Genomic DNA, 17,399 nt, shown 5'->3' on the forward strand with positions numbered 1-17,399 from the left:
TATGTAATAACTTCAGGGAACTGTGCTCATTCATTTTTAATTATAGGTCCTTATTTTTTAAACATTTATTCAATTTATTTTACTTTTGCATACTAAACTTTTTCCCTTTTTATCTTTGTATGTCAGGATATCGAATGTCAGCACCTCAAAAGTGCCCAGAGGAAATATATAAAATAATGCAGAGATGCTGGGACTACAAACCAGAAAACCGACCAAAATTCAGCGAGATTCAGAAAGAGCTATCTTCAATCAAAAAGAAAGTGACATAGTGATAAAGTAATGCCAAACTCAATCTACAGGACTCTGTTTTTCAACAAAGTAATATTTTTCCCTCAAACACTGTGCGTTTATACCACATTATCTGCAATATTCTTCTAGGGTTACTTTTTTAAAATTAACTCTTTTATATATATGTGCATCCGTGCGCACGCCATCTTGGAAAATGTCTAAGCATACATTAAAAAGAAATGATTCTGCCAAATGTTATATATCTAGTCATGTTAACACTGTCATTTAGGATACATGTAAATAGATCATCACACACTATAGATTTAAGGGACTGTGACTCCTATCTATTTTACAGTGATAAACTGCTAGTGACATTTCCCAAAGGTTTTCTACTTTATGCTGCATTCTTAATTTGCTATCCCAGTTGCAGATATCAACACCAGTGGCACTAAAAATGGTGGCTGTGCCATGTTTCTGAAGACCTTAAATCTGAGGACCACAATTTTTGAATCGTATTGCAAGTAGGAACTTTATATTTTTTAAATCATTTCTGCAACTGATATTTTAAATGATATATTGCTTTAAGAAAGAACATCAGTTAAGATTCTGGATGTGCATGTATTCTTTTTAAACAAAGAAATCCATAATTTTTTTGTAGAATAATATTCACATCATTTACAAACACGTCCTTAGATTTCTTACAGTTGCTTCCATCATAGTAAATATGTTCAACTTTGGACATTACTTGCTGCTTTTTTCCTGTGAAAAATTTAGTAGTTTATCAGGAATCTTTATGAACAAATCTCCTTTGATGGGCTAGGTTTTTTCTAAAAGGCCAACATCCAGTCTTGTGTGATACCTGTCTGTTGGGAAATACTCCAAATCATCTGCCTTTTGAAGTACAAGCAGAAGAAGAAGAAAACTGTTGGTTTTGAATGTACACATGTAGAAAAGCGGCCAGCAGGAAGCAAGTTTGAGAACAAGAGTAGCATGTAATTAAGGTAACTGGTAGCACTGATGTTAGATGAGTAAAAGAAAGTGAACTGCCAAATTGGCTTTTGGAGGTTCTCTGATACCTTTCTGAATATTTGTTTTTCACATTTCAAATAATTGATATGCCTTTTCTGCATGCAGTTGGAGCCACCAAAAGGACATGTTTAAAAAAAAAAAAAAAAAAAAACCACTTTCCATGCGTATTGTCCAAAGAAAAAGGCTACATCTCAATTGCAGAAAGAAATGCTACCTGTTTTAAAGCTCTGAAAGGCTGAACAAGGCATAGAGTAGAAATATTAATCTACAGAACTGTCTTTCGTTGCATTCAGATTTGTTCTCAATTCCAAAAGTAGGTTTGCATACTCACACTGTCAAGGAGGAAAAGATTGGTATAAAAATAGTATTCTTATAAGAAGAATAAAAGCTAATCAGTCCGGAGGTGGGGACGCAAATAGTTTGTGGCTTGGATGTATCTCTACAAAAGGCCTTGATAAGGGTTCCCGACTACCATAGAGACCTGTGACTTTAGAAACAAAGTTATGATCTGGGAGACTATGGTTTTGATGTAGGCCTATTTCTAATAATTATCAAGGTGTGTTAACAAGGAATTAACTGCCAGACCAAATGACTAAACCAGAGGAATGAAAGATAAACTTTCATTTGCGGCTGCATTATATTTTATTTCTATTGTGGTGACTCAGAAATTGCATTCTGGACAATGGAAGCTTTTTAAAGTATATTTATGGTAGTATTGAAAGGGATGGGTGTGACTAAAGTATTTGTAGGCTATGAGTGTTTCAACCAGTATCTATTACATTCAATTTAGTGTCCAAATGAACAGTGAAGCAGCATGCTAGAGAACACTTTTTTTCATTGTAGGTGGACTTGTTAGCAGTCTGGGTTTGTCCTGGGGCAAAGGAAACAAACACACTGGGAAAATGGAGTAGAAATTGAAAATAAAGGAAAAATTAGTGTCATCCCTTTATCATTATTTCTTTATGTAAATACTGCGTACATTTAATCATCACTATGCTCATGCTTGGTCCAAAGATATTTGTCTCAAAACCAGTAAGAAACGTCGTTTAGTCAGTTAGCATTGATACTAAATGTTACACAAACAGCGTGCCTTAATGAGCTGGCATGCTTGTGTGAATAAAAGTGCATGAAAATGCCAGAAATATGCAACGATAACTCTGGGAAGAATCCAGGTCCCAAATCAATAAATCACCCAACTACAGGTCCTCATCTATGCACTTGCTAATGTCTAAAAGTAAGGACAAGAATGTATTCACTTTTATTTAGATTAACACACTTTTTTTTAAGTGAATGAAAGAGACTATACTGTTTCACAGGATGCATATATCCAACCTTTCAACAAGAAAATAGAACAGGTTTTTTTGTCTTAATTTGATAAACAGGACACACAATTCTGATTCTTATGTACAGAGGTAAAAGGACAATAACTGTATTCATTTTTCACTTATCTGAGCAGTTAACATTTTGCAATTCATATCATACTTCTGTTTAAATTGAAAAGGCTTTTCAAAGCGTGGAACACGTGCAGCACCTGGAGTATGTTTTGTTCTTTGTCCTAAAGCAGACAGGAATTCAATTCATGATTAATAACCCTTTGGGAGACTGTCAGGATGAGTTCATTGGTATAGAATACATTTAATATAGGCATATGTGTTTTTCACAAAAACTTGTGCAAACTGTTGTCTCGCATTAGTTCAGTTGTGTTTGTGGCATAATTTATTTGTCCCATCTGTCACATGTAATTATTGGAATTATGTACTTTAGGAAGTTAAGTCAATATCAGATGCATGTCTATAAATACTTTTCTTAACTTTGCAAGCTTATGGCAGGGGAGACTACAAAAATGTACAAAGAAAAAGCCTGTAATTTAATGAATGGAAAAGCAGGTATAGCATTCAAGGACCAAAGCTGCAGCTATCTGCCTTCTCTGTAGTCTTGATGTCTTTTAAATGAACAGAGGGTTAAAATCTTAGCATTGTTAATGAATTAAGCAGAATTTGGATATTTAACATTTTTCTACAGTGTTTTGTACATTTTGTTTAAGATACAGCAAAATGAAGAGTGTCCTCTTTTGGAAATTCAGTATATTTAATAGGCTTTGACATCTGCACTTTCCCATTTTAGGGGGTTCTAATAGGCTTTGGAAATGTTCAGATGGTTATATATCCATGAAATACTCCTATCTTAAAATTCATGTAACAATAGTACCCTAAAAATCAAAACCTCTAAGTATATTATCGGAGATGGAGAGTGATTTCTCTAGTTGTTACCGATTATCAAGGCATTATAAAGAAATTAAAAGTGCTACTGTCATATTTCATTATAATTTTAAGAGATTATTTTAAAGCCCAATGAAAGCCAATAATGAATGTACAGTTTCAGTTGTTTACAACTGAAACTGAGCATTTAAAACTAGCCTCCATGTTTAGTTTTGAAATCATCATCCTGGTTATTATGATTCCCAAATGTATGGAGTTCATGGCTTTATAGAAAGTGCAATATTGAGAAACAATATGTTTGAAAACAAGACAGAGGCTTGTGTCCTCAGCAGCTGTGTAATCTTTTCCTTCAGTCTGCATTTCACAAAATTGTTTTAGATTTTTAATCTCAAACGAAAAAGTAAACAACAACTTTTAGCAACTGCAGTCATTTTGCATTTTTGTTTCAGATCTTGATGTGCATTATGTCACAAAATCTGCGTCTATTTTGTAGCGTCGCTTTTGATAGCTTAACATCACTTTATATGCTGTCTGTGTCAGGAACTACAGTGCAGTTTACAAAATAAACCTGAGACTTTCTTGGGCAGAAAGTAATTGTAAGAAAACATGAGGTTACTGTACCTCACTGTTTTTCCCTTGGTTTTTCACCCACCCATGTTTGTTTATGCTGAACTTTGTGCTTATTCAAATGCTGCAGATACACATCAGTGGAAAGTCGTATACATTATTTATGACATTTTTACTACTACTGTAATGCTATTAATCAAAAATATGAGCAAGCAGGTACTTTTCTCCCCCTCAAAGTTAGAGAAAAGAGCCTCAGCCAAAACATTTCTAGCTGGATCTAAAGCTTGGAGGAGTTCAGATCTGAAGTTTAGGCCGGTCTCTGCTTTCTCTTCATTCATGTGAATTATTGGTGCCAATAGCATGTGATGCTTTACCCTTGTCTTTACTGGTCTTTTTTCTGATCTGTTTCCTACCAGTGCAGTTCCACCAGTGGTAGCAATTGTGGGAGTACAAATGTAGGCTGGCTACCAGCATTCTTACCATCGTAACTTCTGGACTAGCTCTGGGCAACACCAAGGTCTACACTAGTACTGATAGAGCAGTACCACAGAAATATTTCAGGAGAAAGGCATGTGTAAATAAGAGATCGTGTAAATTAGCTCTGTGGTTTTAAGAGATCTTAATCTGACATTATAGCTAGTGCTTGTTAGAATGGCTGGATGTCACAGACAGTAATAGCATACAATGTAAAGGAGCAAGGAGAGAGAGAGAGATGGATTAAAGAGGAAGGATCCTCTTTCCATAAGAATAACCTTATTCATTAGCACTGGAAAATGCATTTGTTTGTTAGTGTCATTACCTATTTAGGTAAGCATGAAAGTTTGCTATTGAAATAAAGAGGTCACCTTTTCCAGTTACTCACTTTCCTAAAGTACATGAGTTGTTTTATTAGACTTGGTTAACACCATTTTATGGTTATCAGTACACATTATGGCTCCTAAAGCACTGTGGTGGGGTACAGAGAACTCACACTATAGTGGCAATCCTTGGAAACATACTGACTGAGCCAGGATTGCTCGGGGGGGGGGAGGGTACAGGGTGCAGATTGTGTCCATCCCACCCCGACTGGCAGGGCACCTTCCCTCTTCATATTCAGACAGTCCTGACACTCACTACTGCAGGAGGGGAAGACACTTATATGCTTGCCTGGTTAAGGTCCTTGTACTAAATTCAAGGTCCTTGGAAACAGAATAACCCTGTAGAAAGAAAGTACAAGAAAGGTTTCAAGAATAAATGTCCCAAACATAGTTTCCATTAAAGAAAGGATGTTCTCGCAGAATGTTTATATCCTAAGATCTCATTTTCTGTTGTCCTCGTATAAACCTTAACCCAAGTGAGGCTGGGATGGACAGTGTTGTCTTTCAGGCCCAGACCCTGTCACTTCTTTGTATCAGTGCAGGAAGATTAGAGATTTGTCTCCTATAGAAAGACATTACTGACTGGCTGCTGGTTGCCTAATAAGGATACAATGACATCATTTCTCAATGTTTTGCTTCACTTAAACTATAGGGATGAAACATCTTTGCTGATAAGAAAATTGCCCAGGTTTCCCAAGGAGAAATTAAGGACTATTTACAACTCAGAGGACACATCATAAGGCTTTTGAGCCGTAGCTAGAATATCCCAGCATAATGTCTATTTCTGACACTCGAGGCACTGAAACAACTAAAAGGAAAGCTGATTAAAATCGCAAGTCCCTCTTCCTGTTAAGTTTGCTGAAATCCTTTCTTCTACCACTCACTTGCCAATCTCTCTCCTTTCTGAAGCTGATGAGGTGTAGTGATTGCTAGCTGAACTTTCACTGTGGCAATATAGTGCAGTCCTAAAGCAAACAATTTGTCCACTTTGATATGAAAAAGAAAGCAGGACAGTACTTCAGGTAAAACCATACCACATGCTCAGACATGAAAACCAAAAGCAGATTTAAATGCCAGCTTCAATTCATTGTGTTTATCAATCACACAAGCACCATGTGGAGCATTTCATGATTGGCTTTACAATGTGTTAAAAAGTGACTTGTTGCCAAACATTTTGTTTCTCCACATAGTATATAGCATTTTCTAGAAAAATAAAAGGTGCTGATTTTTGTCTTCAGATTTTGTCAGTGTTACTTTCATGACGTGTTGCCTCTCCTGCTTTTAGTCCTTACATTGGGTCTGTCCCTTCCCTGATCTGAACTCGTTTCCCTTTGGGGCTGTCTGTTTTTTGAAAACCTAGACTAGAACCTGACTGGGCTAAGGCCCAGCATCGTACTTTCCTCTCTCACATTCTTATCTTCTGATTTAGAAAGTCAGAAAAACTGGGGAGAGTACAGCTCCCTAACCTCAGATCAAGTAGTAGTATTCTCCCTCCGTCATGCTGGTGGTATGTTTTGGCAGGGTATCTTACAAACAGTTAATTATGACAAGAGCTCTGCTGTATGCAACCAGCAACATTTCCTTTAGAAAGAAAAAGATGGAGAGGAGAATAGGAAAAAAAAATGGACAGAGGGCAAGAGGAATTGCACATGAAAAGTAGAATAGGTACTAACAACGACTAAAGTGCTGCTGTTGTATGGGAAAGAGAGGCTGAGGGCAGGTCTTCAGTGAAGACACTATTACACAGTGAAGACACTATTACAGCATAGTTAATCCAGGTGGTACCTATGTTGATAGGAGAATTCCTCCTCAACATAGCGCTCTCTGCACCAGGGGTTAGGTCAGTGTAACTGCATTGCTCACGGGTGTGGATTTTTTGCACCCCTGAGCAATGTAGTTATACCTATGTAAGCGAAATGTAGACCTGGCCTCACAATGGTAAGAAAACAAAAAAAATGTGGGCATAATATTTTCCAGTTCATGTTACCTGAAAATCTCTCTTCACTTATAGTAGCAAAACATTCAGCAAGCATTTAGGGGGTTTGAAAGAGAAGCTGAATTTTCAGATCATCAGTGTGCTTTTCCAAGAAGTTTACATTCTTAACATTTTCATTAAAAAACAATTTCTCATTTCTGCTCTCCTTAATCTCTCACAGCAATCACTGGATCCAGAGCTAGATCCCATTGAACTACTTTGCTAAACTTCATCAATTTATTAATTATTACATAATATGCAAGTGTGTTTCTCCTTTGATGTGACAAACGTGATTCCTGGCTAGTAGATGATTGAGACAATAGAATACAATCCTTGGGTACTACAGCATAGCAGTTGGGGAGGAAGGGGAAGTTAGAGATTTCACCTTTAATTTAGGTCTTACTCAAATTAGCATACTTTTTAAATCTTCCTTGTGGGTTCGACCCCAGAAAAGCAAATTTGTTGGTTTGACCCTGAACAAGGGAAATTGCTTAAAAAGAAAAACATGATTTCCGTAGACCTACTCCCCAGTAATCTGAAAAGATGGAAATTTTGGGATAAACCTACATTTAAAAAGGTTATTAAGAAGAGGAATAAAGCAACTGTAGCAGCTAAATCGAGGTGCTCTTTGGTATTCTGCCTTATACAGGTCAGATGCAGCCAGAATGCCTCAGAGCACTGCTGCTGGCAGCACTCTCTATAGCATTGCCTATATCCTTTAGTAAAATGTGCACTGTGTGCTCCCCCCAGCACTCGCTGCCAATTGCTAACTAAAGTACAAGTAGTAGAATCCTGGCCTTGCCCCTTATGCCTTACCCATGCCAGCTTGCAGCTGTGGACAACCCCAGACTGTGTTACTGCCAGCATTTTGTCTGGATGCTATACAGGTACACAAGGGAGAAGGTGTAGATGAGGCTTCCTGTATATCCATTGTGCAAGAGATTGAACTAATCCTTCCATAGGAGTGCCAACCAGATGAAATGCATCCAATTAAAATTTCCATTGTTCTGTCAGCATAATAATCATTAATGAACATATTTCCTACAGGGAGTTTCCCCATCTGATTATTAGATGTTAAGCTCCCTAAAAGCTTAAGAAAAACAGAAAAATCTAATAAGAGAGATGACTAAGGGTCTAGGCTTGGGCATTGTGTTACCACAAAGGACATGATACAAAAAATAATAGTCCAAAGAGCTAATCTGACCTAATTATTCTAAAAACATCCTGCAAAAGGATTGAAAACCAGAACACACATTTTGTATCATTTAGTTGCCATCCCTGCAGCAATTGCACAGTCGTGTGTAATCAAGGGGTTTCCAGAAAGGACACTTGAGCTGACAGTTGTAGGGGCACTGTCTTTCTACTTGCAAGTGTGTTTATTTTTCTTTTGTATAACTGCATGGTGAAAACTGGGGGGGAAGAAAGTCATTGACAAAGCATCGCAGACTTTTGACACCTCTAGCCTTGAGTAGAGCAAGGCACTGATGTAGTTTACAATTTTTAAATGTAGTTAGATTTTTTTTTCCATTTAGTGCCAATGAATGCACCAGCAAATTTAAAATCAGGTAAAACACCTTTTATACTCGTTGTTTAAAAATAATATATTTGTGAAACAGATTGATAACACGCAACACTGGAAATGGGTGCTTCTTCCAAAAAGTACATGTGTTTTTTTAAAAAAAAAAAAAAAAAAGCAGGGCGGGGGGGGCTTATGTAGGTTTATCTGGTTTTTAAGCATGTCTCAAAATGATAGCTGTGTAATACAGTTTAGTTGTCTCTCCTTTATAAATTTAAACACATCTGCATTTTAACTCTTATTTATTTGCCAATTTTTATATACATAAAAAAGTTACACTTTTGATCTTAAGCTAACATTTTTTCCTAGTCTGTTACAAAATAGGTGTTCAATGATCTTGTAAACTGCAGACTGTTTTGGTTTGTTTTAATAGCTTCTTGTCTCTTCTGATGGACCAATTACCACTGAGTCTGCAGTCCTCCTTTTTACTGTATTCTTCCAATAAATGTAAAATATTTGTATCAGGTTGTGTTTTGACTTCATTTAAATATCAATGTTTATACATCTTCCCTTCCTGTTATAAAATATATTGTACACTGAAAACAAAGGGTTATTTCCATAGTAACCTCTGTCCTATAGACATTACAAATACAATGCATAATATACATCCACTTTGTGGTAATTAAGTTTATATGAGTTCTGGGTGCAGTCTCTGGGACTGCTGGTTATAGAGCCAATCCCAGCTGCCTTGCCTTAGACATTACCTGCTAGAGTTCAGTTGTCATATTTTATCATGTGGCAGCCATTTGCCAATATTTATTATTATGAGTTCCTCATTCATTATAATACTGCCAAAAATGAGCACAAGGATAAAAAACATGGCAGAAATCAAAATGACTTTGAAACTAGGACAATTAACTCTGGTAACTTGAGTATGTTTTCTTTTTTCAATTTATAGTAGGGAACAGCCTCACCTTTTGTCTATGTCTGTTTACCCTCCATTCTGCAAATCAATAATCTTTCTAAAAAAAGGTTTTCTATCATTTGCACAGAGTATCTGGCACAGACGCCTCTGTATTGTGATTTAATCTGGTTACTTTTACCTTACACCAGTTTAACTCTACCAATGGCATCATGTTTCACAAGAGTGTGCAGCATAGAGGGTGTTTACATGACCTTTACTGTTTGTCACAATAAATATTTTATACTAAATATCTACTGCTTTTTATCCCAAAAAATTGATTTTGATTTCCGGGTATCATCTCTGGACCAGAGGACAACATTCCACCACTTCACTGCACAAGTGTGGGCAGTAGACAGTGTAGTCAAAGACACCAAAGCAGTCCCCTTTTTTTTTTTTTTTAATTAAAAGAAGAAATATGGTCTCTTCAATGCCCACTCAAAGCAGATAGTTTCTCTTTTTAAAGGATTTGTCAAAAAGATTGACAGGCACATGCATGCACACACACACACACACACACACACACACACACACACACACACACACACACACACACACACACACACACACACACACACACACACACACACACACACACACACACACAAAATAAAATGCATGGAACTCAATACATTTACCTTGAAAGAATGAATGAAGGGTCAAATCCTCCCCACCTGCATTTGAAGCTATAATTCCAAAGTTTCCAATTAAGGTGAAGGCCACTCGGATTGCGCTCAGCAAAAATAATCCTAAAGGCAAACTAAGACATCTCTGAACTTTACTCAGTTTTAGGACATTTCCACTAACCTAGTGTCTTATTTGCCTTATTTTTTAATTACTTATTCGGAGATGCTTACAAACACCTTAAGACTTCACCTTTGTCACACCCCACTAGCATGTGTCTTACAAATTTAAATTAATTCATGGTTCAAATCTATGAGCAATAAGGTGTTTATTACTTTATGAAATTCTCTCCATTACATATTCTTGTCAGTCCTTAAATACCTGTTACAGTTTAAGCTTTATTTGCTTTATGTCATATACCTTATTCACTCTCTATGAAGTCCACCGTCAGTTTAGCTAATTATGTAAAATCCCAAGGGATTTTTCCAGAACAAAAATTGGTAAGATTGATAATTAAAATTAGGGATGGGCGAACTAGTTAGTTAAAATAAGAGCTAAACAAGTAACCAAACACAAACTAAGGTGTTGTAAAAGCTTGGATTTAAGGCCTCCCAGCCACTGGCCTTCAGTAGGTCCTCTTTGAAGGCAGGCATGAGACATCCTTCTACTCCCTCAGGTAGTGGATTTCCTCTTCAGCCACCTTCAGAGGTGGCTTGGTAACCTGCTTCCCCATCTCTAGTCTTGAGATGGCTGACCAGCCCACCTTTCCTCCCCCATTCATTGTAGTATGACCTAGTCACCCCTCCACTGGGCCCACTGATTTCATTTGCTTTAAAAAGGCACACCCATCTTACAATAAGAGACCTTGCTCTTATATAGTGTCTTCCTGCTGAAGGTGGAGAGGTTATTTACCTGTACGGTAAGTGGAGTTCTTTGAAATGTTTTCTCCCTATGTGCCTTCCATCATAGGATGTGCATGTGCCTTGCACTTTTGATCAAAGAGTTTAGTCAGCAATGCCAGCAGGTACAAGCTTACGCATTACAGAGCCTCATGCTCCAGTGCAAGGGTATATAGGAGGGGCAGATCTGCAGCCACTCCAGTTCCTTTTTACAACAAAGCCCCATTACTGTACAGGTAAGAGATCTCACCTTCTGCTTTGAGGTATTGTCCCTATGGGTGCTCCACTGTTGGAAACTTCCAAACAGTATATCAAGATGGAGGCGGGTGCTGAGGAGATGGATCTGATATCAGGAATTATAACATTCAAAAGCCAGTAGCAGAATACTTCAACCTCTGGTCACTCAACAACAGACCTAAAAGTGGCAATTCTTCAAACAACAAAAAACTTCAAAAACAGACTCCAACGTGAAACTGCAGATCTAGAATTAATTTGCAAAGTGGACACCATCAAATTAGGCCTGAATAAAGACTGGGAGCGATTGGGTCATTACAAAACCTAAACCTAATTTCCCCCATACTAATTTCCCCCTATGGTTACTCACACCTTCTTGTGAACTGTTTGAAATGGGCCACATTACCATTACAAAAGTGATTTTTCCTCCCTTGGTATCCTACTGTTAATTGAATTGTCTCATTAGACTGACCTCCCACTTGGTAAGGCAACTCCCATCCTTTTGTGCTGTGTATTTGTATCTGCTACTGTATTTTCCACTCCATGCATCTGATGAAGTGGGTTCTAGCACACGAAAGCTTATGCCTAAGTAAGTTTGTTAGTCACTAAGGTGCCACAAGGACTCCTTGTTGTTTTTGCTGATTCAGACTAACATGGCTACTACCAAGTTCTGAAGACTGTGTCAGCAAAGGCCATATCTGCCCCGAAAGCACGTAGGAAGCAATAGTTCCTGGAGAACATGAGGGTGGAGGATCAGGTTGCTGCCCTGCAGATGTCCAAGATGGGTATGTCTCTAAGAAGAACTATTGAGGAGGATTGGGCCCCAGTGAAATGGCCAGTCAATCACTCTAGGACAGTGTTTCTCAACCTTTTTGAGACCAGGGATCAGCTAGCTACCTTCCTAAAACTGTCAGGGAGATCTTAGGGGCCAGTGCCAGTCCATGGATCGGTCATTGAGAAACACTATTCTAAAAGACCAAGTTATTGAGTTCCCATTTATGGTTCAACTGAAAATGCCTCCTCAGAGTATCTGCTATGTTATTCTGCAGGCCCAGAAAAGAAGACCACTGAGATTTCTATGCAGTAGGATATTCAGAGTCTCAGTGATTCTGTGCATAAATATTGGGACCTTGCTGCACCTTGATAGTTGATACAGTACACTATTGCTCTGTTGTCCAGTGTAAACGTGTCTGGGCAGCCTTTGGTGTTTCAAAGGAAATATTCGCCCAGGTAGTGATCTGCCCTGAGTTAGAGAATGTTGATGAGTTAGAGAAGCTTCTCAAGGAGGAACAGGTAACCCTTGAGGTGGGGTGGACATGAAAACAGAACTTCCACACAGACTTTGAGAAGATCCTTCTACATGTTAATGGAGTTGAGAACACTGGGAGCAATGGTCACTCATTTGGAAAAAGACAGTTGAGGATGTAAATAGCCCTGAGACAGGTCCAAAGGCATCAAAGGTGTAGTCTTCAGTGAGGCATTATACACATGCATGCCAGCATGTGGCCTAAGAGCTGCAGGAAAGCCCTTGCTGTGGATTATGGGCTCAGTTATAGTGTGGCGATGAGACTAGCTATAACAGTAAAACTGTCTACTGATAGGTAGGTAGGTAGGCAGGCTCTAGTATTTGAAGAATCCAGAGTGGCCCTGATGATGTCTGTGCACTTTACGGTTTTAGGGCAGACTTCTCCACATTTAGAAAAAGGTCCTGGGAGTGAAATACGATTAGGTCTTTGTTGGCTGCTCAGTGGACCTTGAAGAGGGAGTGACCCTTGAGGAGCCAATCATACAGATAGGGAATGATGGTTATTTCCCACTGATGCAAGTGAGCTGTGATGACAGAGGGGACCTTTGTAAAGGCCCTCAGTATGGCTGAAAGACCCTCGAGGGTGGTTCACAACCCTCAAACAAATCTGTCAAAATGGCAGTTTGGAAGAAGGTGCAGAGTAGGAGGTCACTGTTGAGGAGTGTGCTTCTTTGTGAAGCGTGGACCACTTTTGGTCTCACATAGGGATAAAGGCTCCAGCTCTCAAGGGTCCAGCAGTCCCAGGGAGGAATCTCTCAGCATCCCTTAGCATAGGAAATTCTGGTTCCTTCGGAACCAGGTCGTCTTTGTGAGTGAGGAACGTGGACAGTACAAAAGAGCTTTGGTACTGTTCAGCAGGGAGTAAGAGGAGCCCAAAAAACACAAGCCTGTGCGAAAACTAAATTAAAAAAAGTGAATAAAATAAGATAAGCTAATAAATAAAATAGTTAAGGAAGGAAGAAGCTGAGAAGCTAGCAGCGAACAGAATGCTCCATCTCAAGCTGAGGGCAGTTGACAAGGAACTGGAATGGTAGCAGGTGCAGGTCTGCACCCCTCCCCGAATATACCCTTACACCAGAGCATGAGGATGTATAGTACCCAGGCACAGGCCCACAGCCACTACTAATTACAAATTCCCATTCAAGAGTGCACAGGCCCACATACATCCTACTGTGGAGCACACATAGGGACAGTAAGTTGAACTCCAAAGTGCTCTACAAACATTAATGAAATAAGCCTCACAACACCTCCATGAGGCAGGTGATCTTATGCTCCCATTTTATAAATGAAAAAGGAGAAGAAGATTTAGACCCAGTGCATCAGAAGCAGTCACTGACTCTTTGGGAAGCTCAATTTTTCATTGCCCAAGTTGAGATAGTTTGAGCCTGATTTTCATATTAGGGCATCTAGAATGAACATTTGGTTCTAAATTGACTAAATTTGCATTACTTTTAAGTTTTTTTTTCAATTGAGGAAGAGTAAAAAAAATGGAGACAAAGAAATAGGGAGGTTTATACACTTTCAAAATTAAGATTTTGGAAATTTTCATATTGTCATTTTTATTTCCAAGTTTTATGAAAAAAATTAAATTGACAAAAATGATTTTTCTTCTACAAAAGAGTTTGGTTTCATTTTTTGTAAAAACCTGTTTTTTTTTTTAAGACAAAGATTCAACCGGCTCTTGTAAAGGGCCATTAGTTATGGTAGCAAGGCTATGTCAAATAAGTGTGCATGAGAGCACGCTCTGGACACAGATCGGCTTTGAACAAGTCTTATCTCCTTTGGTAGTGAATTCATCAATCAAACCCTCATTACTGAAAATGATCTCTCTCAGGCTCTCACTAGCTGTGTCAGCTGCATTTTCCCAAAGGGCCACAGCTATCTCTGAGGCAGGGTCAAATATGAGAGAAGTAGCCTCTTATATAGATGTGTCCAGACGTATTGACAGCTTTGACCATTAAGCTTAGGACAGTGACTTTGGCTCCCGCTTCACTTCCAGTGCAATGTTGCATGCTAAAAACTCTGGGAAAATCATCCTGACAGTTTATCCAATTAAAAAAACACAAAAACAGTCTATCAGTAACAGAATTTTAAAAGCAGCTGCTGCAACCAGCCCTGTTCTGCTCAGCTGCTCGATGATGGCAGGCCTCAGAAGAATGAAGACATGTTTGTTCTTTGAAAACTTGCAACCGCCAACTGCTGCATAGTGCAGGGTCAGCAGCAGTGGCCCCTCTTTTGAAGCTCTGCTCCTGCTAATTAGCAAGGAGGCTATGGAAGAAAAAAAGAGATGGGATGGGAGAAGAAACTGAACAGTGAGTGAGGACTTAAGGGAATTTAAAAAAGTCTCATGCCTTGTGCATGCTCTACTGTGATTATTTGATACAACACCCATATTATAGAAATTGGTAAATTTAAATCCTGTCTCAGGAGTCACCAAAGCCTTGATAAAATTGAGGATAACTTGCAACAATACCATTCTTCAATCCATCCCCATCACCCATTCCCAGCTTCAGGCAAAGAGGCTAGGGACACCAACAGGGACAGAAGGCCATAAAGATATTTCAGATTGAAAGGAATTTAATAAATTCAGCTTGTGGTGTTCTAATGTGAAGTTTTAGAAAAACCAAGTTTAGATAAAGTGTTAGAGGCTTTATGACAAAGCTGTCTGGCCTCACCATGTGTGTTCATTAGAAATGCTTTGCCATCAAATTGCAACTCTCATTCCAGCTATTTTGTAAATGTGTAAGAAATGTGCAAATGCAACAACAGGCCTGGCCTAAAGCTGGGAGCTGTATATTTCCTGTCCCAGATGAAATACCGCACCTAGGTCCAGAGATTGTTTAGTTCTTCAGAACGAATGCAGACACCATGGAAACTGCACTCTGCCATGTGAGCTCCAGTATGAAGCTGTAGAAAAATCTGAGAGTCTCTGGATTAAGTTTAGAAGTGTGAAAAACAAGGGTGATGTTGTCGTGGGAGTCTGCTATAGACCACCAGACCAGGGGCATGGAGGTGGATGAGGCTTTCTTCAGGCAACAAACAGAAGTTATTAGATCACAGGCCCTGGTTCTCATGGGGGACTTCAATCACCCCGATTCTGGTGGGAGAGCAATACAGCAGTGTACAGACAATCCAGAAAGTTTTTGGAAAATGCAGGGGACAATTTCCTGGTGCAAGTACTGGAGGAACCAACTAGGGACAGAGCTCTTCTTGACCTGCTGCTCACAAACTGGGAAGAATTAGTAGGGGAAGTAAAAATGGATGGGAACCTGGGAAGCAGTGACCATGAGATGGTCGAGTTCAGGATCCTGATACAAGGAAGAAAGGAGAGCAGCAGAATATGGACCCTGGACTTCAGAAAATCAAACTGACTCCTTCTGGGAACTGATGGGAAGGATCCCCTGGGAGAATAACACAAGGGGAAAAGGAGTCCATGAGAGCTGGCTGTATTTTAAAGAATCCTTATTGAGGCTGCAGGAACAAACCATCCCCATGTGAGGAAAGAATAGTAAATATGGCAGGTGACCAACTTGGCTTAATAGTAAAATCCTTGCTGATCTTAAACACAAAGGAAAAGCTTACAAGAAGTGGAAGATTGGACAACTGACCAGGGAGGAGTATAAAAATATTGCTCAGGCATGCAGGAGTGAAATCAGGAAGGCCAAATCACACCTGGAGTTGCAGCTAGCAAGAGATGTTAAGAGTAACAAGAAGGGAGTCAAGGAAAGTGTGGGCCCCTAACTGAATGGGGCAGTCAATCTAGTGACAGAGGATGTGGAAAAAGCTAATGTACTCAATGCTTTTTTTGCCTCCGTCTTCATGAACAAGGTCAACTCCCAGACTACTGCACTGGGCAGTACAATATGGGGAGGAGGTGACCAGACCTCTGTGGAGAAAGAAGAGGTTCAGGACTACTTAGAAAAGCTGGACAAGCACAAGTCCATGGGGCCAGATGCGCTGCATCTGAGAGTGCTAAAGGAGTTGGCGGATGTGATTGCAGAGCCATTGGCCATTATCTTTGAAAACTCATGGCGATCGAGGGAGGTCCCAGATGACTGAAAAAAGGCTAATGTAGTACCCATCTTTAAAAAAAAGGGAAGGAGGAGGATGTGGGGAACTACAGGCCAGTCAGCCTCACCTCAGTCCCTAGAAAAATCATGGAGCAGATCCTCAAGGAATCAATTTTGAAGCACTTAGAGAAGAGGAAAGTGATCGGGAACAGTCAGCATGGATTCACCAAGGGCAAGTCATTCCTGACTAACCTAATCACCTTCTGTGACAAGATAACTGGCTCTGTGGATGAGGGAAAAAGCAGTAGATGTATTATTCCTTGACTTCAGCAAAGCTTTTGATACAGTCTCCCACAGTATCCTTGCCAGCAAGTTCAAGTAGTATGGGCTGGATGAATGGACTATAAGGTGGATAGAAAGCTGGCCAGATCGTCGGGCTCAATGGGTAGTGATCAATGGCTCCATGTATTGTTGGCAGGCGGGATCAAGCGAAGTGCCCCAAGGGTCAGTCCTGGGGCCGGTTTTGTTCAATATCTTCATTAATGATCTAGAGGATGGTGTGGACTGCACCCTCAGCAAGTTTGCAGATGACACTAAACTGGGAGGAGTGGTAGATACGCTGGAGGGTAGGGATAGGATACAGAGGGACCAAGACAAATTACAGGATTGGGCCAAAAGAAATCTGATGAGGTTCAACAAGTGCAGAGTCCTGCACTTAGGATGGAAGAATCCCATGCACCGCTATAGACTAGGGCCCGAGTGGCTAGGCAGCAGTTCTGCAGAAAAGGACCTAGGGGTTACAGTGGATGATAAGCTGGATATGAGTCAACAGTATGCCCTTGTTGCCAAGAAGGCTAATGGCATTTTGGGCTGTATAAGTAGGAGCATTGCCAATAGATAGAGGGACTTGAGCATTCCCCTCTATTTGGCACTGGTGAGGCCTCATCTGGAGTACTGTGTTCAGTTTTGGGCCC

At 39.6% G+C, this 17,399-nt stretch overlaps 1 protein-coding gene and 1 long non-coding RNA gene across 12 annotated transcripts in view; one reads left to right on the forward strand and one right to left on the reverse strand.

Annotated features, from left to right (window-relative positions):
* FER (FER tyrosine kinase) overlaps window positions 1-8,544 on the forward strand; it is a 395,630-nt gene extending 387,086 nt beyond the window's left edge. For all 11 annotated transcript variants that reach the window (XM_038401275.2, XM_043514883.1, XM_043514877.1 and 8 more), the window contains one exon: window positions 127-8,544. In XM_038401275.2, the coding sequence (XP_038257203.1) occupies window positions 127-269 (143 nt within the window). In that variant the 3' untranslated portion in view covers window positions 270-8,544. The remainder of the gene's footprint in view (window positions 1-126) is intronic.
* The window catches only part of LOC122460286, a 67,284-nt gene that overhangs the window by 9,092 nt on the left and 40,793 nt on the right, over window positions 1-17,399 (reverse strand). The window contains exon 2 of the long non-coding RNA XR_006281517.1: window positions 9,991-10,101. This is a non-coding gene — a long non-coding RNA (uncharacterized LOC122460286). The remainder of the gene's footprint in view (window positions 1-9,990; window positions 10,102-17,399) is intronic.

This window comes from Dermochelys coriacea, chromosome 5 (genome assembly GCF_009764565.3).
Source record: "Dermochelys coriacea isolate rDerCor1 chromosome 5, rDerCor1.pri.v4, whole genome shotgun sequence".
Lineage (NCBI taxonomy): Eukaryota > Metazoa > Chordata > Testudines > Dermochelyidae > Dermochelys > Dermochelys coriacea.